The sequence below is a fragment of the Rhinolophus hipposideros genome (assembly GCF_964194185.1).
Source record: "Rhinolophus hipposideros genome assembly, chromosome: 9".
NCBI lineage: Eukaryota > Metazoa > Chordata > Mammalia > Chiroptera > Rhinolophidae > Rhinolophus > Rhinolophus hipposideros.
The window spans coordinates 92,901,019-92,926,188 of NC_138055.1; the positions used below are offsets into that span (position 1 = coordinate 92,901,019).

The 25,170-nt window shown below is 41.5% G+C and overlaps 1 protein-coding gene across 23 annotated transcripts in view; it reads left to right on the forward strand.

Moving 5' to 3' along the window:
• Positions 1 to 9,155: 9,155 nt before the first annotated feature.
• The window catches only part of PLEKHB2 (pleckstrin homology domain containing B2), a 60,058-nt gene continuing 44,043 nt past the window's right edge, over positions 9,156 to 25,170 (forward strand). For 2 of the 23 annotated variants that reach the window (XM_081058722.1, XM_081058710.1), the window contains exons 1-6: positions 9,169 to 9,275; positions 19,163 to 19,302; positions 19,453 to 19,563; positions 20,370 to 20,414; positions 23,555 to 23,707; positions 24,750 to 24,852. In XM_081058722.1, the coding sequence (XP_080914848.1) occupies positions 20,378 to 20,414; positions 23,555 to 23,707; positions 24,750 to 24,852 (293 nt within the window). In that variant the 5' untranslated portion in view covers positions 9,169 to 9,275; positions 19,163 to 19,302; positions 19,453 to 19,563; positions 20,370 to 20,377. Of the gene's footprint in view, positions 9,282 to 10,237; positions 10,435 to 19,162; positions 19,303 to 19,452; positions 19,564 to 20,369; positions 20,415 to 23,554; positions 23,708 to 24,749; positions 24,853 to 25,170 lie in introns of those variants that run through there. The other 21 variants (XM_081058717.1, XM_081058721.1, XM_081058700.1 and 18 more) reach the window with 18 other exon arrangements.

The following is a 25,170-nucleotide window of genomic DNA, read 5'->3' on the forward strand; positions in this document are numbered from 1 at the left end:
ATATCAGTTGGTGCAGAAAAAGCATTTGATAAGATGCAACATCCATTTGTGATTAAAACGCTTAATAAAATAGGTATAGAAAGAAAATACCTTAACATTATAAAGACCATCTATGACAAACCCTCAGCTAATCTCATAATTAATGGTGAAAAACTGAAGCTCTTTGCTCTACGTTCAGGAACATGACAGGGCTGTCCCCTATCACCTCTGCTTTTCAACACAGTGTTGGAAGTCCTTGCCAGAGCAATCAGGCAAGAGAAAGAAATAAAAGGCATCCAAATTGGGAATGAAGACGTTAAATTGTCACTCTTTGCAGATGACATGATGCTGTATATAGAAAACCCTAAAGACTCCACCAAAAAGCTATTAGAAACAGTCAACAAATACAATAAAATGGCCAGCTACAAAATCAACGTACAAAAGTCCATTGTATTCCTATATACTAACAATGAAATCTCAGAAAAATAAATAAAAAAAAAAACAATTCCTTTTGCAATTGCAGCAAAAAGAATAAAACACCTAGGAATACACTTAACCAAGGATGTGAAAAACCTACTTGCTGAAAACTATCAGACATTTTTTAAAAAATTGAAGAAGACACAAAGAAATGGAAAGACATTCCGTGCTCATGGATTGGAAGAATCAACATAGGTAAAATGGCCATATTACCCAAAGCAATATACAAATTTAATGCAATCCCCATCAAAATCCCAATGGCATTTTTTAAGCAAATAGAACAAAAATCATCAGATTTGTTTGGAACCACAAAAGACCCCGAATAGCCAAAGCAATCTTAAGGAAAAAGAACAATGCTGGTGGTATCACACTCCCTGACTTTAGCTTGTACTACAGGACAATAATAATCAAAACAGCATGGTATTGGCAGAAAAACAGACAAGTATACCAATCGAATAGTATTGAGAACCCAGAAATAAACCCCCATAAATATGGACAGATAGTTTTTGACAAAGAAGCTAAAAACATACAATTGAGGAAAGACAGCATCTTCAATAAATGGTGCTGGGAGAATTGGAAAGCCACATGCAAAAGAATGAAACTGGACTGCTATCTGTCACCATGTACCAAAATTAATTCAAAATGGATCAAAGACTTAAGCATAAGACCTGAAACAATAAACTGCGTAGAAGAAAACATAGGTACTAAACTTATGGACTTTGGGTTCAAAGTACATGTTATGAATTTGACTCCAAAGGCAAGGGAAGTAAAAGCTCATATAAATGAATGGGACTATTTGAAACTTAAAAGCTTCTGCACAGCAAAAGAAACCATCGACAAAATAAAGAGGCAACCGACTGAATGGGAGAAGATTTTTGCAAACAGTTCCTTTGCTAAGGGGCTAATATCAAATATATGCATGGAACTCATGCAAATCAATAACAAAAAAACAAACAACTCAATTGAAAAATGGCAAAGGACTCGAAGAGACATGTCTCCAAAGAGGACAGACAAATGGCAAACAGATATATGAAAAAATGCTCAACATCACTAATCATCAGAGAAATGCAAATAAAAACCACAATGAGATATCACCTCACCCCAGTCAGAATGGCTGTCATCAATAAGACTAATAGTAACAAGTGTTGGAGAGGCTGTGGAGAAAAAGGAACCCTCATACACTGTTGGTGGGAATGCAGACTGGTGCAGCCGCTATGGAAGGCAGTGTGGAGGTTCCTAAAAAAATTACAAATAGAATTACCATATGACCCAGCAATCCCTCTCCTGGGTATCTACCAAAAAATTCTGAAGACATTTATTCATAAAGACACGTGTGCTCCAATGTTCATTGCAGCTTTGTTTACAGTGGCCAAGACATGGAAACAACCAAAATGTCCTTCGATAGATGAAGGGATAAAGAAGTTGTGGTATATATACACAATGGAATACTATTCGGTGTTAAGAAAAGATGATATAGGAGCATTTGTGACAACATGGATGGATCTTGAGAGTATAATGCTAAGCGAAATAAATCAGACAGAAAAAGCAGAGAACCCTATGATTTTACTGATATGTGGTATATAAACCAAAAAGAACAAAAGAACAAGACAAACGAGAAACAAAAACTCATAGACACAGACAATAGTTTAGTGGTTACCAGAGGGTAAGGGGGGTGGTAGATGAGGGTAAATGGGATCAAATATATGGTGATGGAAGGAGAACTGACTCTGGGTGGTGAACACACAATGGGATTTATAGATGATGTGATACAGAATTGTACACCTGAAATCTATGTAATTTTACTAACAATTATCACCCCAATAAATTTTTCTAAAAAGTAAATAAGTTAATAAATAAATAATTAAATGCTTCTAGCCTCTCACTTTAAAAGGCCTTTTATTTTTAGGTTAACAATATCAAAAGTACACTAATACAGAGTTAGCATTTGGTTTTATCTCTCTGTTAAAATGACAAAGTTTTCCAGTATTATTGGTATGTTCTTTTCAAGAAATTATAAAGGGAAACACAAAGATCTTATGTTTCATTAAAATTATTTCCTGCTTTGTATCATCAGGTCTCTGATTCTTTGGTAAAACAAATATTCTTAATATTAAAAGAGCCAAAATTTGCTTCTAAACATTTAACGTTCTATAATTGCCTCCGATGATTAAATGGATATTTAAGCATTGTTTACAGGGTCCTATGATCCTATTTACGTAAGCATATTTTTAACAAACTTACCGATTTTCAAATTTTAAATAGAAGCTTGATGTTAACCTAAAGATAACTTTCGAATTTTTCATAGGATTCCCGAAGCATTTCAAAGGAAATCTCTCTTTTTACAAAGGAGGGAATTAAACTAATTAGGCCTATTTGATATGCTGAAATTTTGAGGTTGAGGAAGTGGATTTTAACCCAATCTCTCCTTTTCAATGATAAAAATATACTAGTGATGATTGGTATGTATTCTCATTGGGTGAAAGCATTTCTGTGCCTGAATAACAGCCACAGCAGTTACTAAAATGCTTCTAGAAAGTATTTTTCCTGGTTGGAAAATCCTCACAGAGCTCCACAGTGACCCAGGAACCCACTTTACAAGAAAAATTCTATACCAGGTATGCAAAATCTGACTGATATGCAGCATTTACATTGCACTTATCATTCTCCGTCCTCTGGTTTTATAGAATAAACCAATGAGGTAGTAGAAATTCAACTGGCAAAACTTATTGAATCTTTTTAACTTGCTATGGTCTGAAGCCCTTTCCTTGGTATTGCTTAACCTAAGATTTACTCCCTTTGGTAAATATCAATTGTCTTCTTTGATTACCGGCATTACCGGGAGATCTATGAGACTAGATCAGAAGTACAAACCTGCCTTAATAAGGAGACCTTTGACTTGTCATAAAAGCCCTTGAAATTATTTCAAAGTTCATAGAGCAAGCTTTCCACAGCGCACTCCCGAAAGAAAAAGACATCAATCATGTCCTACAACCTGGAGATACGGTCTTTTGGAAAAGACATCTCCAGTCTTCCTTAAAGGACATTCCAGGTGTTGTTAACTAATCCCTGTGCTGCAAAATTAAAAGGTATTGACTCACAGATCTGTGTTTATCATTTAGAAAGGCTCCCACACTTGCACCTCATTTGCCTGACTGCACGTCTTAGTCTATAGGAGACTTCAAGTTAGAGTTAATACACAGCAGATGCAACTTGAAGCAGATAGCCTTTCCCAAGATCTGGGACCTGACCAGCAAAGTTGACTCCTGCTATACATAATCCTTATGTTTATTTCATAGTTGCCATAATAATTATATTCCTGGATATATTGGTGATCTTAATTCTCTTGTGACAAGCTGGCCACCTTCCCTGTGTTCTAACTTGTATATTTTGATCACCCTATATTATCACCCTCTTACTATTCTTGATTCTTGCTGTTTCAACCCTTATAAATGGGAAACCTTGGCATAAAAATATTATGATACAATACTCTCAAGTCTTAGCTGTCTAGAGAAACTGTCTGAATGCTGGATTGTCATCCAATACCTACCTCTACCTTTAGTAGAATTGATGATCCCATAGTTTTTCCTGTTAGTAATTGACCCATTCCTAACTTTACTGTTGATTTAACAAAATCTCCCCTCTAAAGCCACTATTTCAGGACACTAGTCAGCATTTCCTGCCTCTGTGCCATGGAAATTGACATTCCAGGGTAACAGTTATTAAAGAAAAATTGTAGCCTCACTTCAAATATAAGACATTTCTTTCAGATAAGGGTAATAATAACTTGACAGTAGTCCCCCTCAGTTTCACATGGGCTTAATAACATCTTAAAAGTCTACCAGTTTAAGGCTGTAACTGCTCTAATTGTATTGAACAGAATTCAATATTTTGAAGATTGTTTCCTTTTGTGAGCTCTTTATCTTCTACCTCATGCCAGTGTTGAAAAATAAAATGCATTTTAAGTGATAGCAGAGAGAATAAACCTAACATTTTAAATATTTATTAGTATGGATAATACTTACTGTAATTTAAAAAGTTAATGGTTCTGTAAATTGTGTAACTTGATTTAAAGTGTGCCAATTGATGAATTGGTGCTTCCTCTGGGCAGAAAAGCTTTTTTCCAGATATCATCCACCAAGCAGTACTCATGGCCATGTACAATCTGTTAGTGACTAAGAGAAAGAAATAGGGAACCCCAAATGGTGTGTTCTCTTTTAGACAATGGTAGGAGACAAATGTCTGTTTTTCAGTGACAGAATCAGAGATTTACTCTGGTTACTGCCTTTTGAGTGACGGAGGAAATGAGGCTTCACCATGACCACGTTCACCCTTGACTCAGTTCTAATTCCCATCACTTATTATTTCCTTAAATATATATCTTTGCTCAAAACTTTGGTGGATGCTATACAGGATACATTAAAAAAAAATGAGACCTGGTCCTATTCACTAATGAATTGTAATTTAATAGAGAAGCACAAACTTTTATTTGAGAATTACAGAACAGTCTAACTTCATTGGCAGCCAGTCTTAACTTCTCAGTCATTGGTTCAGGAATATATTTCAACCAGAGACATGGCTTTTTGGCAGGCAGGCTAATTGCACAGCATCATCAATATTCTGGATTCTGGACATTCAATTTATTGTATCCTTCAGAGGATCATGATTTATGAGAATGGGTAAAATTGGTATAGAAATTGAATTGTTCTCTTTTCATCTCTGAGAGTATGGAGATGTATTGGAAAGGGAGGAGCATTTAAAATATCTCTTCTAATGGGGATAACCTTTAGATGAAACCATGTTAACGCTAAGATGAACACTTAGAAATTCAGGGGTATTGGGTATTCACCCTTATAAACTTGAGCTGCTTACTGAATTGGTATAATTTATTACACATTGGTATTATGTTTAATAGGATTTTGTTCTATTATCCATTACAAATTTCACAAACAGCTAGTTACATGGTAAACAGATTATTGTTCCTCTTTATAATTCCGAGTATGATTCTAGTCCTATAGATGTAAATAGAACTTTCCCTAAATTCCAACACTCATTTATGTACACAGTAAAGAAATCCAGTTGTACAATTTTTGAATGCCATCACTAGAAAATATGTAAAAGCATGTAAGACTATGGTTCTAGCTTAGCTCCTTTTAACCCTTCCTCAGTGTAGCTGAATCTTGGGCATCCTAAGAAGATGGCAAAGTAGAAATTTTGAGATTAATAAATTTTGACCTTTAGAATTATAGACTCATGGACTGGTCTCGACACTGCTCAACTAAATATAATGATGTGACATCTATCCCATTTAATCATTAGAGTCATCAGAGCTCAACAAAGATCTTTAGATTCCTTAGCTTGAGTAGTCCTTAACAATAGGAGTGCTTTAGGTTTTTTGCTTGCTGCCCAAGGATGAGTTTTTGTCATAGCAGGTTCCTTTTGATCGATAAATACCTCCTTCCAGGTGGAATTAGAAACAACTAAGCTTCTTAAACTTGCAAAATTTCATTGCAAGTGCCACTAACTGGTTAGGATTTAAATTTTCTGATATTTTCAGCTGGCTCACAACTGGACTTGACATTCTTTTAAGGTCTGGATTACATATTGTTCTATTCATTGCTGTTCTAATTTATTTAATTGTCACGCCGTTTGATATTCTGTATAACCAGGTGCACAAAGAATAGAAATGATACATCAAGCCAGTGCATTCCCTTGTGGTTTGTAATCCATGATGAAAGCCTTTACCCCAAATCCAAATATCTTTCTTCAATTGCCCTTAATTTTCTTGAAGTTACAAATTGAGTACCTTTATGTGTTCTTTAATGTCTCCAGAATTGTTCTAACTGTTCTATTATTTCTACTAAGACTATGCTAACTTAGCATAAACCAGACTTCAGAGAACATCTTTGAGTTTAACAAATACGTGGGAGACCTCTTGTAAACAAATAGCCCTAGTTATTCTATTGGCTACCGGCCAACCACAGGAGTCCCACCGAGGGACTGGATGGATGTAGAGCAGGTTGCCAAACCACTCTGGTACCCACATGGGATAAGTTGTACTGGTCAATCATCAATGCTGTCTACTGACAGGTTTTGATCAAAAGGGGGAAATGTGAACGTTTACTAGAAATATATCTGCCAAGAAGGACTTCTCGTGGTTAACTGTGCCCAAATTCATAACCAGACTCTGCTGACAGAGGACTCTCACATACTCTGCATTTCAGGAAAAAACAAAAACTGAGCTTTCAACTTCCATTATTCAGCTCCTGCCATCTAAGTCAACCATTATAAGGTGTCGCGTCCAGCACAACACTGGCAGTGAGGGTGCGAGAAGGGGCGGTTTGGGTTAAGTTTTTAAGAAAGAAACAAACAGAGACTTAATGCAGTTAAATCTCTCCGAAGGCCAAGGGTCTCTCAGTCTCAGAGGACTGGAGCCCCGAACAAAGCCGACTGGAGGCTTTTATTGACCAGTATGCAAGGGAGTCACAGTGTTTTATGGCACGGTCTGTGAGACTCATTCATCATATAAACATCCCAAGCCAATTTATCTTAGTCTTTAAACAGCCGAAGTACAAGGTCCCACTGTATCTTACTTAAGGTGAATATCTTCTCAGTGTTAAGTCTCTCAGATATAAGAGATAACTGGTCTTCGTTCTCCTCATTACTTTTCTAACTGACAGCTGTGAGGGAAAAACCAGAGCCGGCAACAGACTTTCCCAAGCAGGGGGAAGGGGAGGCAAGGCCCTTTCCCATATTTGTTTAAGGCAGCTCATTGGGGGTCCCCACTCAGTTCTGCATGGCTTAGGTTGTATCTCCCGTGAGATATCTTACCCATCTTTGGCTGCAAACCATCTTTTGGGGACCAGATAGAGAGACGTAAGGTGTAAACACAAGGATGGAACAGAGTCCCAGAGAGGCACAATCTCACAGACTCTTCTTTCCTTAAGGAAAGACATAGAGGGACAGTTGGCTAGGCTGTTGTGCGACTACAATAAGGGAGTTCCTGGTTTTGTCTTTTGGTCAATGGACTAAGACCTGCCCTGTCCAACCAGAACTGCACAATTATATCCTCATTTGCATCTAAATCAATCAGAACTACTCTATAATGACCAATCAGAACTGTACAAATTTGGAAACCTTATTTACCTAAAATTGGACAAATTGGGATCCTGGGTGGGGACTTTCTCTATAAAATACGGCCTTCCATTTGTCTTGGTGGAGCACGCTTTTGTTTTGGTTTCCACCTGAAGCTACATTTCCCTGGTTTGCAATCTGCTCACCTGCATAAAATTTCTCTTTTCCACACCTCTTTGGGAATTTTTCGAATAAAAAAAATTACATACATATATATATATATACACATATATATATAATTTTGAAGAGAGAGAAAAGGGTGATAGAGATAATATATGTACAGAAAAAAGAACACATCTTAAGTGTTCAGCTTGAAGTGTTTATACATGTACCCACCATTCAGGAGTAAGTTTGACAGGAGTTTCCCTCAGACCATTTCCCAGGCAGTATCCTTACCCCACCCTAGGAGTACATCCCGCTGCCGCCCCACCCCCTCAGTTCCACAGGGGCTTAATAGCATCTTAAAAGTTTAGCAGTAATGGTAATCAAACTTCCCCTTTTCCCTCCGTTAAAAAAATAATCTTTTAATTTTGGACTATTCTTAGATTTGAAGATAACTTACAAAGATAGTATACCCTTCACTCACTTTCCCCTAATGTTAACATATAACCAAGGTACAATTGTCAAAACTAAAAGTTACTAATCATTACTATTAACTAAAATAAAGACTTTTTGGAATTTAACAATTACTTCATTAACATCCTTGTTTTTCGGTTCCAGGATTCCACCCGGGACACTCTATTACATGTGACGGTTTCTCAGTCTTTCCTTGTATTTCATTACCTTGATAGTTTTGAGCAATACTGGTGTGGTATTTTGTGGAACATCCCTTAAGTGGTATTTGTCTGATATTTTTCTCATAGTTAGACTGGGGCTATCAACACGACTTGTCACTGTCGATGTTAACCTTGATCTCATGGTTGAGTAGTGTTTGTCAGGATTCTCCTCTGTAAAGTTATTTTCCCCTTTCCCATTATGTACTCTCTTGGAGGAAGTCACTATTCACAGCCCACACTCAGGGTTGGGGGGTTGGAGAATAATATCCTCTCGAGATGGAGTGTGATTAATTAAAATTCTTCTATAAGGAAGATGTATCTTTTCTTCCCATTAATGTATTTTCATCATTTATAACAGCAGAATGAACTCTAATACACTTTATACTCTGTTATAGTATAGTCTGTTAAAGTCTGTTATAGTGACACTACGTAATTTATTTTGTTGCTCCAATTGTTCTAAGTTTGGCCATTGGGAGCTTTTCAGGTTGACTCCTTTCATATGCCTTTCACATGTGGCCTTTCACGTGCCTCCATGCTTTTATTTTTTGAGCGTTCCTTACTTCTTGTGCTACAGGATGCCCCCGACTCAGCTTATACTTTTCCTGCTCCAGTTACAGCCACTCATTTCTCCAAGGAGCCCTGGCTCCTTTTATCGGAGGATGGTGTTTAGAAGTGAGAACGGGGTGCAGACAATCCCCCGTTAGCTGAGAGCTGACCCGGTCCGCAGGCGGGGACGAGGAAGCCAGGCCCTAACGCGCCGCGCACCTCGGCGCCGGGCGGTCCTGCAAGGCCGGCGGGGGTGCGCATGCGCACCGGGCGGGAGGGCGGCCCGGCCGAGCCGACGACTCCGCGGCGACCTTGCGCTCGTCTGTGCTTCGCTGCGCGGAGGCGAGCGCCGCCGGGTATTCGCAGGTGAAGGTCCTGTCGGGTCCCGGCGACCCCAGGCCCCCTCGGCTGCCCGCCCTCCCTCCCCCCGCCTCCCATGCCCCTTCCCTCCCCTCACTGGCATCGGCTCCCTTGGAGCCTCCCCTAGAGCTCCCCTTGCCCCGCGGCCCTCGGAGGGGTCCGGCCGCCCTTCCCCGGCGCCTTCGGCCTCTCCCGGAGCCGGGACCCCGTGGCCAGCCCCCGCCCCTGTGCGTCCTACTCGCCCACCCGCCGCCTCGCGGCCGCCCCCCGCGGGCCGCCGCCCTCCCAGGCCGGGGCTCGGGCCGCCGGAGCCCGGCTGCCGTCCCGCTCGGGTCCCGCGCGCCCGGCGCCCGCCTCGGGGCTCTGCGGGGCTGAGCGGCGGCGCTCCCGGCCGGGCGCTCCCTGCTCGTGGTCTCGCCGTGCCCTCAGCTTTGTGTGCGTGGGTGGCCGTTGTGTAGAGTGTCTTTTTTTCACGTTTGATTCTCTCACCGGACTAGATGGGGAACTCCGGTTGGGGTCAGAGATTTTTATCTCGCGTCGGCCCACGGTGTTTTCTTTGTTTTAAAAGCTGAAATGTAGCGTAATTGACATGGAAGAGGCTTCGTGAATGAGCGAATAATAAAGTTCCAGTTTTTCGGGGTCGGTGCAGGAAATGAGCGAGGTGGGAAGGTCACATCGTCAAACAGTCGGGGGGTGCGGTGAGTTCCCACGGCCTCGGCCCGGCGCCGAGAACCACGCCGCGCAGGGCGGAGCGCAGGGCGGAGCGCAGGGCGGAGCGCAGGGCGGAGCGCAGGGCGGAGCGCAGGGCGGAGCGCAGGGCGGAGCGCAGGGCGGAGCGCAGGGCGGAGCGCAGGGCGGAGCGCAGGGCGGAGCGCAGGGCGGAGCGCAGGGCGGAGCGCAGGGCGGAGCGCAGGGCGGAGCGCAGGGCGGAGCGCAGGGCGGAGCGCAGGGCGGAGCGCAGGGCGGAGCGCAGCCGGCCGCCGGGGGGGAGGGTCCCGGGCGCGAGGTCTCGAGGAAACGCGTGCGCGCCGGAAGTGACGGGGGTCAGGTCACCCGGGAGCGCCTGGCCTTTCCTGTGGAGCGAGCAGCGTGGTGTCCGAAAGGTCTGTGCGTGCCGTGGGCGTGCTCCTGCCCCTGGTTCTGCGTGCGCGAGAGTGTTTCCGAGGTGCGCGAGGTTCCCCGCCCGGGGCTGCTGCTTATCGCCGGCAGGCAGGAGACCCTCTGGCTGGGCAGCCGCCTGTCTGGGCTCCCCTCGGGCCTGGGGTTCCGTGGTGCGGCCTTTACTCGACCCCCCGAGCCCCCAGCCCCAGTCTCAGGGCAGGAATGCAGCCTACGTTGCAGCAGCGCCCTTGGCACCTAACGGTGTCGGGTGCCTCGGGTGCCTCGTGGGGGGCCGGTAAATGCTCACTGACGCTACCCAGCCGGAAGACGGCCTGGCCACTTGCCTGCTGCAGGGCCAAGCCCTGAACACTCAGTTTTGCAGTCGAGAAGTTAGAAGTGTTTATTGACAGGGCGACAAGCTAAGAGAACAGCAGTCTATTGCTGACAACCCGAACTCCCCATGCTTTTTAATCATGGGTCTTTAAAAGCAGAAATTGAACGGTGGAGGTCAGCAGCGAAACTGATGGGTTAGTTCTTCAGCAAGCTTTTAGCAGTTTTCCTGAGTCTCATTAATTCAGTTCCTGACATCATCTTGTCTGGAGTCTTCCTCACTCTGCTCAGGTGATCTAACTGGGTTGAGAAACCAAGATTCTGGAAAATATTTCCTGATTGTGTCCGTGATGTTTATCTTTAAAACAAAAGGCAGAAACTAAACATCTTATGACCATTACTACTGTTAAAGCTATCTTTGCTCTATGCTTAACTGGCTACATTTTTCTATTATCTCAAGCTAAGTGTACTTGTAAACATTTTCCCTGGAACTTTACAGGCAGGCCTCCAGGATGTGACTGACATACTTTCTTAATCTTTGACTGTAAGCTGCATAGCAACCAAAGCAATTGCAACATTTAGTTAAAGCCTGTGGAACATCCCTATTCTCTATGAGCTAATACCTAAACATGTTTACTGTTAACTGTTGGTTTCAGTGAAGGAAGCTGCAGAAAAACAACTCAGAACCTGACAACGGTTCTTTACTAGCATTGTATTTTTAATGGTGTGAACACATTCTGTAAATTACCTGATAATCTCAAGGACCGAATTTATGAAATGTGTACACGGTGATCTAGGAAGAACAGATACCACTCCTATAGTCATATTTATTATTCCTTGGCAAGATAGACGTTTTTCTTCAGTCTCTTTAGCTGCTTTGCTACGCTTCCCAGCTTGCCATCCTACATTAATACTTGGTTTCTTTCTCCTTTTTTACTGGATATCCTAATAAATTAAAGAATTACTTTATTAGTGTCAGTAACTACCAAAAACTGCAGAATAACATAAACAATTAAAAATGTTACAAAAAGTGGGTTAGTTGAACCAATCATGTCTTATTTATGGTTGTGTATTTTCTTCTGAATTTAATCATGGGGATGGAAATGTGAATTTTTTTTGCCTCTTGGTCTTCTTTGTCTGTCTGCCCATTGATGAGTGTATTGGGCTTGTTATTAAGAAGTGGCTGCTACTTGGAAATGGCCAGCGCCACACGTGAACTGACTTCTAAATGATGATGGGTTACCCAGTCCTCCTGGTCCCCTGTGTTGTTTTGGAGTACACTTGGGACTTCTCGTTGCCTGTACATTACCATCCTCGAAGAAGCTTTTCTCCCTTTGATAGGGAAGTAACTTTTACAGCTAAGTACAGAAAGCAGTATCTAGAGGAACCAGGATATTCGGAATGAGTCAGTTGTAGACAGGTAACCCTCAATTGCAGTTCTAGAACACAATAGTAATGTAATGATAGCAGTTCTCACTTTTGAAGCATCTTCTGTAGGGCTCTTAGGACATATTATCTTATTTAATTCTCACAATAATCCCATGCGGTAACTAATTGCAGTAAAAAGTGAAGTGGGCTTCAAGCTCAGAACCACCAGATTCTAAAGGCAGTATTCTGTTACTTTGCTTCCTTTTGGATTCAATGCTTTTAAAATGATTTGAGTTCATGTTTAAGAGAATGTGAATTATTGAATATGGTTTATATTTTAAAACTTTTTATAGGTTTTGTTGGCATGTGAGTAATGAGACTATTTTGCAACTAGCTTGCCATCATTTTATTCTGTACAGACCAACAGCAGGACTTAGACTTTGTCTCATGAGTTTTAATTTGTGTGTTAGCTCCTTTTCGAGAATATAAATAGAGAGATGTTGAGATATGTTATGAAGAGGTGTGGAATTCAGCAAGTTAAGGTAAAGAGCCATTCCTGTGCTTTCAGAGACTAATTTGGTTATATATTCTGGGAGGGTTTTTTGGTTTTATGTTATTATTGTTGTTATTATTTTCTAGGGTATATATGTTCAAATTTTGAGTCTTTCCTTTTGGACTGTGTCTTTTTCCCAGAGCTAGAGCCTGGGCGGTAAGTAAAGGAAAAAGACAGGAAGTTTAAAAGTTAAGTAACTTGCCCAAGGTAACTTATAAGTGGTTGAGCCAGGATTTGAATGCAGGCCATATGACTCCAAAGCCTATACTCTGAAGCATAAGGATCTATGAATTTTTAAAAGCGTATTATCAAAATTATACTTTATTATTTTAGTTGCTGAAGATATATACTAAATTCTCCCAATTTAAAACAAATGCAAAGAACTTGCTGGAAAGTTCAAGTAGCTGGACTTCATCTAGGGTTTTTGAAATATTTTTGAGGATAATTTAAGTTATTGCTTATATGTTTATATTTATCAAAATAGTGTATACACATAGATTGAAAAGCCAAATAGTACTTTAATCTCAGAGTAAAAAAAAAAATGTCAGTCTCTTGCCCACTCTCTTTCCATTAACTAGAGACATCCATTTTCACCTTTTTTTTAATTAGTTTTAGGTGCATAAGACTAAGTAATACTTAGACGTTTATCATTTATATCCCTCACACTGTGTGAACGCCTCCCCCCCCATGCACTATCCCTCTGACATCGCACAGAGCCATTACATTTCCACTGTCTCTATTCCTAATGCTGTACTCCGCCTCTTGTAAGTATATATATATATACACAACTATAGTTGGCATTCATTATTGTTCAGCTTCAGGTGTACAGTGCAGTGGTCAGGCATCTACATCTTCCCTGAGGTGGTCTCCCAAATGGGACACGTGTCCATCGCATACCCTACAAAATCTTTGCATTATTGATTACATTCCCCAAATTAATTTTCAAAACCCCGTGGCCATCTTGTGGTTACCCACTGCTTTCCAATCCCCTCACCTTCCCCCTTATCCCCACCCCCCCACCCATCTGGCAACCCTCAGTTTTTCCTCTTTGTCTCCAAAACTGTTTCTGATTAGTTCATCCACTTACTCTTTTCTTTAGATTCCGAACATAAATGAGATCATATGGTATTTGTCTTTCTCTCTCTGACTTATTTCACTTAACATAATGTTCTCTAGGTCCATCCATGTTGTTGCAAATGGTTAAGGTTTCTTTCTTCTTTACAGCTGCGTAATACTCCATTGTATAAATGTACCACAGTTTCTTAATCCATTCATCTACCGATGGACATTTCGGTTGTTTCCATGTCTTGGCTATTGTGTATAGTGCTGCAATAAACATAGGAGTGCATACAGATTTTTGAATGGCTATCATCAATAAATCAACAAACAACAAATGCTGGCGGGGATGTGGAGAAAAGGGAACGCTTGTGCACTGTTGGTGGGATTGTAGATTAGTGCAGCCACTATGGAAAACAGTATGGAGGTATCTCAGGAATAGATAGAACTACCCTATGATCCAGTAATTCCACTCCTAGGCATCTACCCGGAGAAATCCAAAACTCCAATTCAAAAATCTGTATGCACTCCTATGTTTATTGCAGCACTTTACACAATAGCCAAGATATGGAAACAACCGAAATGCCCATCGGTAGATGACTGGATTAAGAAACTGTGGTACATTTATATAATGGAGTATTACGCAGCCATAAAGAAAAAGAAATCTTACCATTTGCAACAACATGGATGGATCTAGAGAACATTATGTTAAGTGAAATAAGTCAGAAAGAGAAAGACAAGTACCATATGATCTCACTTATATGCGGAATCTAAAGAAAAGAATATGTGTATGAACTAATCAGAAACAGTTTTGGGGACACAAAAAACCGAGAGTTGTTAGATGGGCGGGGGGGAGGGGGTTGGGGATGGGGGGAAGGGTGAAGGGATTGGGGGGCGGCTGGTGACCACAGGATGGCCTCAGGGTTTTTTGAGAATTACTTTGGGGAACTTATTCAATAGTGTTTGGGGATTTTGTTGGGTATCCGATGGACATGTGTCCTGTTTGGGAGACCACCTCAGGGATGCTGTGGATGCCTGGTCATGGCATTGTACACCAGAGGCTGGACATTAATGAATGCCAACTATAATTTTATGTGTATAATGTGATGGCTCGGTGTGAGGTCGGGGTGGTGGTGGATGGGGGGAGGGGGATTCACGGTGTGAGGGATGTAAAAATAAAAAAATAAAAAAATAAAAAAGATTTTTGAATTGGAGTTTTGGATTTCTCCGGATAGATACCTAGGAGTGGAATTACTGGATCATAAGGTAGTTCCATTTTCAGATTTTCAGATACCTCCATACTGTTTTCCATTATGGCTGCACCACTCTGCAATCCCACCAACAGTGCACAAGCGGTCCGTTTTCTCCACATCCGGGCCAGCACTTGTTGTTTGTTGATTTATTGATGAGAGCCATTTTGACTGAACATTTTCACCTTTTTTTTAAGCCACCTTTTTACAGTATTTTTATATTTCAATATATATTGCTCTTGATTTCTGTGTAATCTTTGACTTCCCACCATGTGTGATTTTTGCCACCTTGTAAACACTCTTAAATCCGATCTACCAGAACTCATAGATGCTCTCAGTTCCGGTCCTCCCAGGAGCCTCTGTCCAGCGTCAGTGTGGACTGATTTCTTTTCCAGGCCTGTTGCACAGCAGTCTTCCTGGGGCCTTCCTTCACCTGCGTCCTGGGCATTTTCTTGCTCCCTATTGGATCCACTCGTTCCTCTTGGTTTATTCTCTCATTTTGGCGCAACACGTTCTTCACTAGGTTCTGGAAACGATACATGGAACAGCAGAGTGTAAATGTTTTTATTTTATCTACTCAATAAATAATTTGGGTATGGAATTCTGGCTTGGAAATAAATATCTCTCAGCGTTCTGAATATAGTGAATATAGGCTTCCAGCCTGTTGGTAAAGATGCCCAGTGCTTTGCTGATCCTTTATATGTGACCTCTTTTTTCCTCTGGGAAGTTTTTAGGTTCTATTCTTTGTCCCTAGAGTTCTGAAATTTCAGTCATTACTGACGATCTTTTTAAATTATTCCTGCTGGACACTCATCAGAGCTTTTGTGTCTAGAAATGTGCTGTCCTGTTCTGGGAAGTGTTTGTGTAATGTTTCTTCTCTACTGTTTTCTCTGGTTTATTTATGAAATGCCTATAAGCAAAATATTTTATATTTTGATATAAATATCAAAATAGTCTCATCCCCTAATTTTTTTCATCTCTTAGACTTTTTTTTCTTTCAGAGAGATTTCCGCCATCTTGATCTTTTGAACTCTTCTGTTAAATTTTAAACTTTGGTTATCATTTTTAACTGAGATCTCTGCATGTTCCCAGTTTAGAATATTGTTTTTATTTTTTGGATACAATATTGTGTATCATTTCTTTGATAATAGTATTTCTTTTTTTTAAGTTTTCTTTTGCTCTCTGCGGTGTCTCTGATTCCCGTGTTTTTGTTTTTAGGTTTTTTAAAATTATTTTCTTTAGTCTCTTTTATCTATAGGTTTTCCTCAAATGTCTGATGATATATGCGTACTATCTGTTCCCATTTAAGAGAGGTACTAAGAAAACTGAAAGTCTGTGTGTTTGTTTCAAGTTTGTCACTTGGGGAGTTTCCATGTAGGGTGTCAGGCAAGACAGGGTTTTTATTGAAGAAGCTCCCAGTTGTCAGTATTAGTGAGCCTTTCCTCTGAGGCTGTGCCTTTTGCCCAGAGCTAGTCTGGGAGGTAAGCAAAGGAAGAGGAAGGGAGTTTAAGACTCATTCATTCTGTTGCTGCTCTGAGTGCGGCCTGTGACTCCCACTCTGAGCCGTGCCTGAGCCTCTGTGTTTCAGCTTCTCCAGAAAGGAATCCCTCAGCATTGGGGAGGGTAGTTGCCTGGATGTGTGGTGGGTCTAATGACTTCTTAAAGACTTTCAAAACATTCTAATATTTTTCCCTACCTTCAGAATTATCTCGTACCTCCAGTTTCTGAATCTTTACAGTGTTCTGTGGCTGGAGTTGGCTGGCTGTGTTCGGCTTCTTGTTAGCACCTGAAAAACAGAGAAAGCTGAGTTTTATGTTAGTCACTACATGTCCATTTACTTTAGAACTCTTACAATGGTGTTAGTATCTCATCTGCTTTCATTTCTAATGTCATTCTTTTTTATCTCTGTGGATTTATGTTTTGTTTTCCTCTTAACTCTCATTTTAGTTGCATTTCTAAAGGGAGGAGAATTAACTGTTTGTGCTCCTTAAAATCCACCATCAATGTTGGAAATAGCAAAGCATCACCAGTATGGATGATCTTGACGTTATCGGTGTGTTTTTGTCTTGGATCCTCTTATAATGTCATTGTTGAATCTTTTCTCTTTGAAAGTAACTCTCCTGTGAGTTGCATTGTTTAGTGACAAGAAGTATGGATTTTTCCAGAAATGTGTGATAGTTCTGTATAGTATAGAGAGGGAAATGGAAAGATGGATGTTTAAAATCTGCGTGTTTTTTTTTGTTTGTTTTTCCCCTCTGCACACAGGTCCTAGGTCACCTCAAGGCAGAGCAGGCTAGCAGGAGCCAGGAGCAGGGTCTAGTCTAGGCTGATGAGTAGGGTATGCATGTTAGGAAGTAACAGGTGAGTGCTCTGCAAGGCCGAGGGAAGTGGGCTGAGTGACAGCGTCAGAGTCCCCTGCTCCTCTGCTCTGTGCTCAGACATCAGGGGACAGACTAGATGGAGGCAAGGTTGCACTTCCTGCCAAGGCTGAGGCTGATGAGGCTGTGCGCTCCATGTGATGGCTGCCCGACAGAGGAGGCTAGTCGATAAAACACCCACCTCTTTTGTGGAGATAAAGAACTTCCTTTCCTGTACTCTGATCACTGCCCACCTTGCAGGCTCTCCTAGAGGGCAAAATGCCCTGGAATATTTGTTGAATGAAAATATGATGATACTATTTTTCTGCCTCAATTCCTTTTGAAAGTCAATGATTGTTTTAGGATGGTTTACGCTGTAAGTTGACAAAACCAGTTCAACCCAGTTTAAATAATAAAGAAAACACATCATTTTGCTTAACAGAAAGCCTTGGAGTGGAGTGGATTTCCCTGTCGTTTGAGTCACTGGCTAAGCAGAGTTAGCTCTGCCATCTCTACAGTTTGCTGCCCTCGGGCTGGTTCCCTCCTTATCAGAAAACGGTGAACAGCTTGCACATCCACTGGAAGAAAGGGGAAAGACCGACTTTCCCCCAGTTCGTCTGGGACTGTACGTTTGCACTCCTAAATGTATGGGAGAAAGAGGCGGAAGGATGAAAAACTTCTGTCCTTTCTTGGTGAGGATAGCTTGAATTGGCAAAAATTGCAAGGAGATTAAGAATCTTCAAAGTATGAAATTTTGGAGATGCTGGAATTTAGGATGACTAAAGCTTGCGGAGCACTTTTTCTAAAGGTTTGTGGAGCGGTGAGAATTCAACCAGACTTAGATATGGGATAAATTAATTGAGGGAGACTCATTTGTTCTTTTGAGGTGACTGCTTGGGCTTTTGCTTCAGTCTGCTAACCTTCCAAACCTTAGTGCTTTAAGGATAATACATAAAAATGCTTAAGTAGAAAACAAAAGTGGCCCATGATCTCAACCTCCAATTAATATCTGTTGATTTCAAAAAAAAAAAAGGCTGTAATATATGCAGATTGTTAAAAATATTTCAGTAGTACGCAAAGGTGTAATGGGACTGAAGTCATCTTGTCTTCTGACACGTTATAGCATTGCTTCATTTCTCTCCTCAGAGATGCACATGGTGAATAGTCTCTCTGATTCCTTTAGAAAACAGTTGTGCTTATGTCAGCAGTATGTGTGTATCAGCACACACTGTTCTACCTCGTTCCTTCTGCATTTGCGTATTGAGCGGTCATGTGTGCATGTGTTCGTTAAGCAGTCTTCTGTTGTGGGGCACATTGTTGTCTCGCAGTATAAGCCATGTGAATGTATAGACATGTTGGTGAATCTCTGCACATACATCAATGAGGTGTATTCCTAGTAACGGTGACATATCAGGGTCTAAGTATAGGACATTGAAATTTTTGAGGGATATTGTTAAATTCCCCTTGCAAAAGGTTGCAGCAGTTTTCATTCCTGCCATCATGTCTTCTCCTTTCTGGATATCATAGTTTTTTTCATTTGTGACCTTCTGATAGGTAATATTGTTAAGTTGTGTTTTGTATCTTGTCTGATGAGCTGAGCAAAAAATTGAGTATCTTATGAGGTTTTTTTTTGCCCATTCATGTTTTTTTCTGTGAACTGCCAAATGGCTGTTATTTCTGTTATATGTGAGCTTTGTAAATTAGCTCATTGCTGCCATATGGTTGTAAACGTTTTTTCTTAATCTTCTATTGGTCTTCTTGACTGTGTGTGTGTGTGCCACTCACAGTTTTATTTTTATGGAGTTAAATTTATCAAACTTTTTCTTCATGATTTCTGCTACTCTGCTCTGACCTGGTCACTCCACTTGATGACACCAGTGTACACCAGACGGCAATGTGGAAAGGCAGCTGGGCACACCAGAGAGAAAACTGAGCCCCGGGGTGCTGGGCATCGTAGGAGAAGCCAGACGTCCTTGACAGGGCTCGATCTTAGTGTACGTGCAGCTGCCATATGTCTGGTGAGTCGAGTTAGACTTGGTAAGGTAGGCAGGGTGTTGAGGCTAAAGCCTGCGGTATGGGGGTGGGATTGTATTGGCCCCACTGAAGAGATGCTGTTTGCTAAATGCCAGGTGGCCAGTGAGGTAACACGGCTTTGGTTTCTTCCTCAGGTGACACTGAAAGGGAAGCGGATGGAGAGTTAGACCAGAGGGCTGTGATTTTGTGATATAATAAGAAATATGTTAACTTCAAAAACTCTTGGAATTTCCTGAGACACAGAGGTGCTAGAAATATCTTGCTATTCATAATAAACCCCTTTCAGCCATGTCTGAGTTTATGCTAATGAGATGACTATTGGTGGGCCCCTAGATAACTTCAGGATGGGGCTGGATACTAGGGGAACCAACCTTGTAATTAGAAGGTTAGAACTTTCAGCCCCATCCCTAGACCTCCAGGGAGGGGAGAGAGGCTGGAGACTGAGTTCATTCACCAGTGGCCAGTGATGTGGTGAGTCATGCCCACCTAACGGAACTTGTTAACAACACCTGGATGGTAGGGCGCCAGGAGCTTCTGGGCTCCAGGATCATGCAGAGTGCTGGGCAGGTGGTGCCCTGGAGAGAGCATGGCAACTCCACATTCTTTCCCCACACCTTTCCCTATACATGTCTTCCATTTGGCTGTTCCTGAGTGGTATCCTTTATAATAAACTGGTAGCAGTAAGTAAAGTGCTTTCCTGAGTTCTGTGATCCATTCTAGCAAATTACTGAATCTGAGGAGAGGGGGTCGTGGGAACCCCCAATTTATAGGTCAGAATGACAGTTGGCCCTGACCTACATTTAAAGCGGGAGCACCCTTGTGGGTCTGAGCCCTTAACCTGTGGGGTCTCATGCTAACTCCAAGGAGTAGTGTCAGAATCAAATTGAATCAGTAGAAATCTAATTGGTGTCCTTAGAGTTGGGGATTTGGTTGTTGGTCTGGGAAAAGCCCACTCATTTGGTGTCAGAAGAGTTGTGAGTTAGAAATAGCTCAAAAGGGCCATTCTCCTTTGTGGGTATAATTTTGAACCTGCCTGTTTCTTCTGCTGTAGGTGAAAAGATGGCAGTCGTGAAGAGTGGATGGTTGCTGCGACAGAGTAAGTACTGGATGCGAGCCCCTTGGTCTGGGTTTATTGTTGCCTTAGGGCACATCTTTATTCTGTTGCTGAAACAGATCTATTTAAAAACAAATAGCAAAGTCTTATTAATGTTGTTGACCTGGATTTCCTCTTGGCAGTGTTGAGGCTCTGTGAGCTGTTTTTTTTTTTTTTGCACACAGGGGGCTCCTTGTCAGTGGCTGCATTGACAGGAGCCAGGGAATAGTGGTTTCCCTGCTCGTTTCTGTTTTCTCACTAGCATGCTTTATTATTAATGCTGACCTGAGGCTCTACTTGACTCTGTCCAAGCGGGGCTGATAAATTAGACTGGAGGGACTGCTTTCTTTGTGAGAAGTACCTGGCTTACCTGGGGATTGAATAGTGACTGAGAGCCTAAAATACTGGAGTCTTTGATTATAAGGATAAAGATTTAACCTGAGGGTATATGTTTATCTAAAACTATACCTTTTGTATTGTAGTGGGGGACACGTTCCAAGACCCCCCCAGTTGATGCCTGAAACCACTGATAGTATCGAACCTTACATATACTATGTTTTTTTCCTGTACGTACATACACTTTACAGTTTCTCTTGGGCATATTGAAATTGCCAGCTATTCCTGTGCTTTGGGGCCATTATTAAGTAAAATAAGAGCCATTTGAACACAAGCACTGCGATACCATGACAGCTGATCTGATAACCAAGACCTCTGCTAAGTCACTAGTGAGTGGGTGGGAGTGTCTACAGCTTGCATGCGCTGGACAAAGGGAGGATTCGTGTTTTGGGCAGGCGGGGCTGTATGATGCGAGCTTTTGTTATTCTCCTCAGAACAGCATGTACTTTAAAACTTATGAATTGTTTTTCTTTTCTGGAATTTTTCATTTAATATTTTTAGGCCACAGTTAATTGAAATCATGGGAAGCAAAACCACAGATAAGGAGGAACTTCTGTACTGTTTATTGTTCAGATGTGAATTTATATGTAGACTATCAGTGAAAAATGGATTGCATACCTTAGGTAGTTTGTAAAAACTATTGCTTGTGAAGCTTGTTTGCATTCCTGTTAAACAGATTTTACATATATTTAATTATCATAACAGCTCTGTGAAGTAGATAGCATTATCCCTGTTTCCAGCTGAAGAAATTAAGGTTCAGTGATATTAGGTAACTTGTCTAAGTGTTAACTATGGGTGACAAACCTACGCTCAAACTGAGGACTGTCGTATTTCAGCGCTGACCCCATTTCTCCCAGGAGACAAGCCTTCAGCCTAGCCTATCTGTTCTGTTACTAGTTTCACATTCCCAGACCTAGAGTTCAGCCAAGTGTCCTTTCAAGGCCTGTGACAGTCTTATGTTCTAAGAATAGATGGAGTTGTGGCTTTTACAACATTTCAGAAGAAAGTCCTGGTATATTGGAGTCTAGCCTCGTGTCTGTGTGAGTTTCCTTGTCCTGGGTTTTGTGATCCCAACCTGCCCCAAATGGTCAGGGGACATGGAGCACCTTGCTTAGTCCTTGAGGGTGTTCCTTCCTATCCTGGCCCTTGGGATTTCCTCTGGGTTCTTCCTTAGGCTTTGCTGTACCTCTCTTTTATTCACCGTAACTCAATTTAGTGCTGTCAACATGCAGTAAACAGCGACCCTTTTGACAACTTTGTGCTCCCCATCAGTGCCTATTATGACAATATATACAAAATAGATGTCCTTTAAATGAATTATACATACTTTTCTAATGTCCTGTTCTATGGCTATCTCAAAAATGTGTATTCAGAAGACTTATTCCACTTCCCCATCTCCTAATTTCTGGGTTGATTTTCCTTTTTTGCTAAAAGCAGAAGTTTCAATTACAATAAAATAAAGTGAGGCAAAGTGTATTGTATTCACAGACTTGCAGAGCAGCAGGGATACACATGGGGTTACATGTATCCAAAACTGTCTCCAGGACTCCTTTTCCTGCCATTGCCACACAGACCCTTAGGACCCAGTGTCTGGACTCTGGTAGAGAGCCTGATTTGGGAGTTTGCAGTCGGGGCTTCGACAGCACCTGACGTACTTGGTTAGAACTCCCCATGTCTGTGACCCATCTGTCTGTCTTCGGGTGGCTCTGTTTGGTAGTTGTTGCACAGTTTGGGTGCTGCCAACCAAACGGATGCTGGGTATCACTTATTTACCAGTTTGGGCAAATGCGGTGCGTGTCTCTCAGCGAAGAGGGTGCCTGACAGCGGGAAAAGAAATTTGGAAGGCTGATATGTGGCATGTTGGGTTAATGCCCGTAGGGGGTGTGGGAGCGTAAGGATAGGTGCGTGGAATGGGCTTTGTGTATGTCGGTCACGAACATGGTGGGAGCAATAGGAACAAAGGATGCAGTAGGTCGTGTATGGGTGTGAGAAGGTGCAGGGATGACGTGAAGCTAAAACTGGCCTTTTAGTTTTCCGTTTTGGCTGGCAAGCAAATTATAGTTTATAAAGTTAAGTGCCTAGTCCAAGATTACAAATGAAAGGATGAATTCTCTCAGACTGATGAGACATGTGAGGTAGTAGGACGGATCCTGGGCTGGGGTCAGTTTCCTGGGCGTGGTGTGTCCACTGTCTGACCTGCCCCCTTGTCTTCAGCAGACAGGGAGACCGTCCCATGCTGTTGGCTGTAAGAGAGGTGAATGTTAGAGAGGAGTATATGTGAAAGCCCTTCAAAAAACAGAGAAAAAAGTATTTTTCTAAGAGAGGAAGGTATTATTGTTATTTGTGTATAAAGACTTTACAGTTCAACATTTTCTGATCACTCTAGCAAAGTTAGATACTGCTGGGAAAGTTTAGGTACCTACTCAATGGAGAAAAATGTTAGACATGTTTCATTAACTCAAAACCAAGGTTTTATTGAACATTTTTTTTTTTTTTAGTTTTGGGACTGGAGAGTTGGCAGTGTTCTCAGTATCTGCAGTGCATGCTGTGTGCAGCTGTGGTACAGTGTGGGTGTTGTTGCCATTGGGTCTGCTTTCACTTCCGTTTTGATGGCGTGCTCTGGGCAGTTGTATCCAGGTATACTTATGGGGCCAGAGGAAACTTACCTTTGTCTCTGTTATGTGTGAATTAGAGGACAAAGTCCTCTCTCCTTCAGCTCAAAGCCAACCTTTCCCATTTTTTTCCAGGTACTATTTTGAAGCGCTGGAAGAAGAATTGGTTTGACCTGTGGTCAGATGGTCACTTGATCTATTATGATGACCAAACTCGGCAGAGTATCGAGGATAAGGTCCACATGCCAGTGGACTGCATCAACATCCATGCAGGGCACGAATGTCGGGGTAAGTGGGTCTGCCTCGGTCAGCTTCTGTCACTGCCCTTCCCCATTCTTGATGGGAGTTGAATCCTCTACCTCACCCATTCTGCTTTGATTAAGAGGCCACAGAAGAGTTTCATCTGGGAAGAGGTAACTAAGTGGTGAAGAGGGGACCCAGACACTTAGAGCATGAACCATGTTGTTAGAGTAAATTATCAGGTTGGTGCAAAAGTAATTGTAGTTTAAAAGGTTAAAAATTACAAAAACTGCAATTACTTTTGCACCAACCTGATAACTTTCTCATTTGAATAGACACACAGGTCCACGTTCCTTCGTGTCTCATGGAAAAGGTGAGGGAGAACTGAGGAACCAGAGTGCTGGAAACCCCAAAAAAGATGTAGCCACCCTGGGCAGTACTGGCATCTTACTCATGACAACTGCAGTCAATTTCTAAAAATCTGTGATGTCTTGTTTCCTGGAGTTATCCCTAATACTCATTTTAAAGGAATAGATTTTTAACAAGCATAAACTTTTCTATTTTTAATTAATGACATATGTAGACTTCTCTGTTTGTTTTATTAGCTGCTATTTGGAATAAAGAGTCTGGTCTAGTAAACATTGATTTTTGTAACATCCTGCCCCTACATACTAGTTTGTGAAATACAAGTCTCCATGGACCTACCTAAACTAGGCTCAAATATCATAGACCTTATTTTGTGGTACACAAAGATACTTTAAAGATAGTTTGGTGCTTCCTATGAATAAAAGCAGTAAGTGTTCTGTCATCTTCTGCTTTGTAACACTTTTTCCTTGTGTGGGGCTTATTTTCCTAATGTCAAGGGCTACTCTGTACATCTCTATATATGCATTGCTGTCTAGAAGAGGCCTACTTGTTCTTTCTGCAAGATGTTCAATTAGAATGGACTTGTGATTCATGTGTTTGGTTCTTCAGAGCAGAACAAAAATGTTTTGCTGGTACTGGCCCTTTGCTTAGCTGAGCTGTTAGGTAAGAAGAAATCCTCAAAATAACTCTATGAATATTCCTTTATTCTATTTCATTTTAATAGATATTCAGCCTCCAGATGGGAAGCCAAAAGACTGTGTGCTGCAGATTGTTTGCCGAGATGGGAAAATTCTCAGTCTTTGTGCAGAAAGCATGGATGATTGTCTGTAAGTTTTGATTTTTTAAGTGTTAAATTTAAAAAGTATTTATTGCTTTAATTTCCGGTTATCAGGAGGGGAAGAGAATGGGAATGGAGTTTTTCTCAGGCAGCAGAATAGGTGACTCAGAGGATTTGTGAAAGAAATGTAATGGGGTCTTATTCATTTCTCCTAACCCTGATCAGAGTTTCTGCCTCTCCAGAGCTACCCAAGCAGGATCCCATTATAATAAGAATGGCACAAAGTGTTAGCATACAGTCACTTTGCACTCTCTTTATTCATTACTGGGTGCACATTGGGTAATGGGCATAATAGACTGGGTTCTTA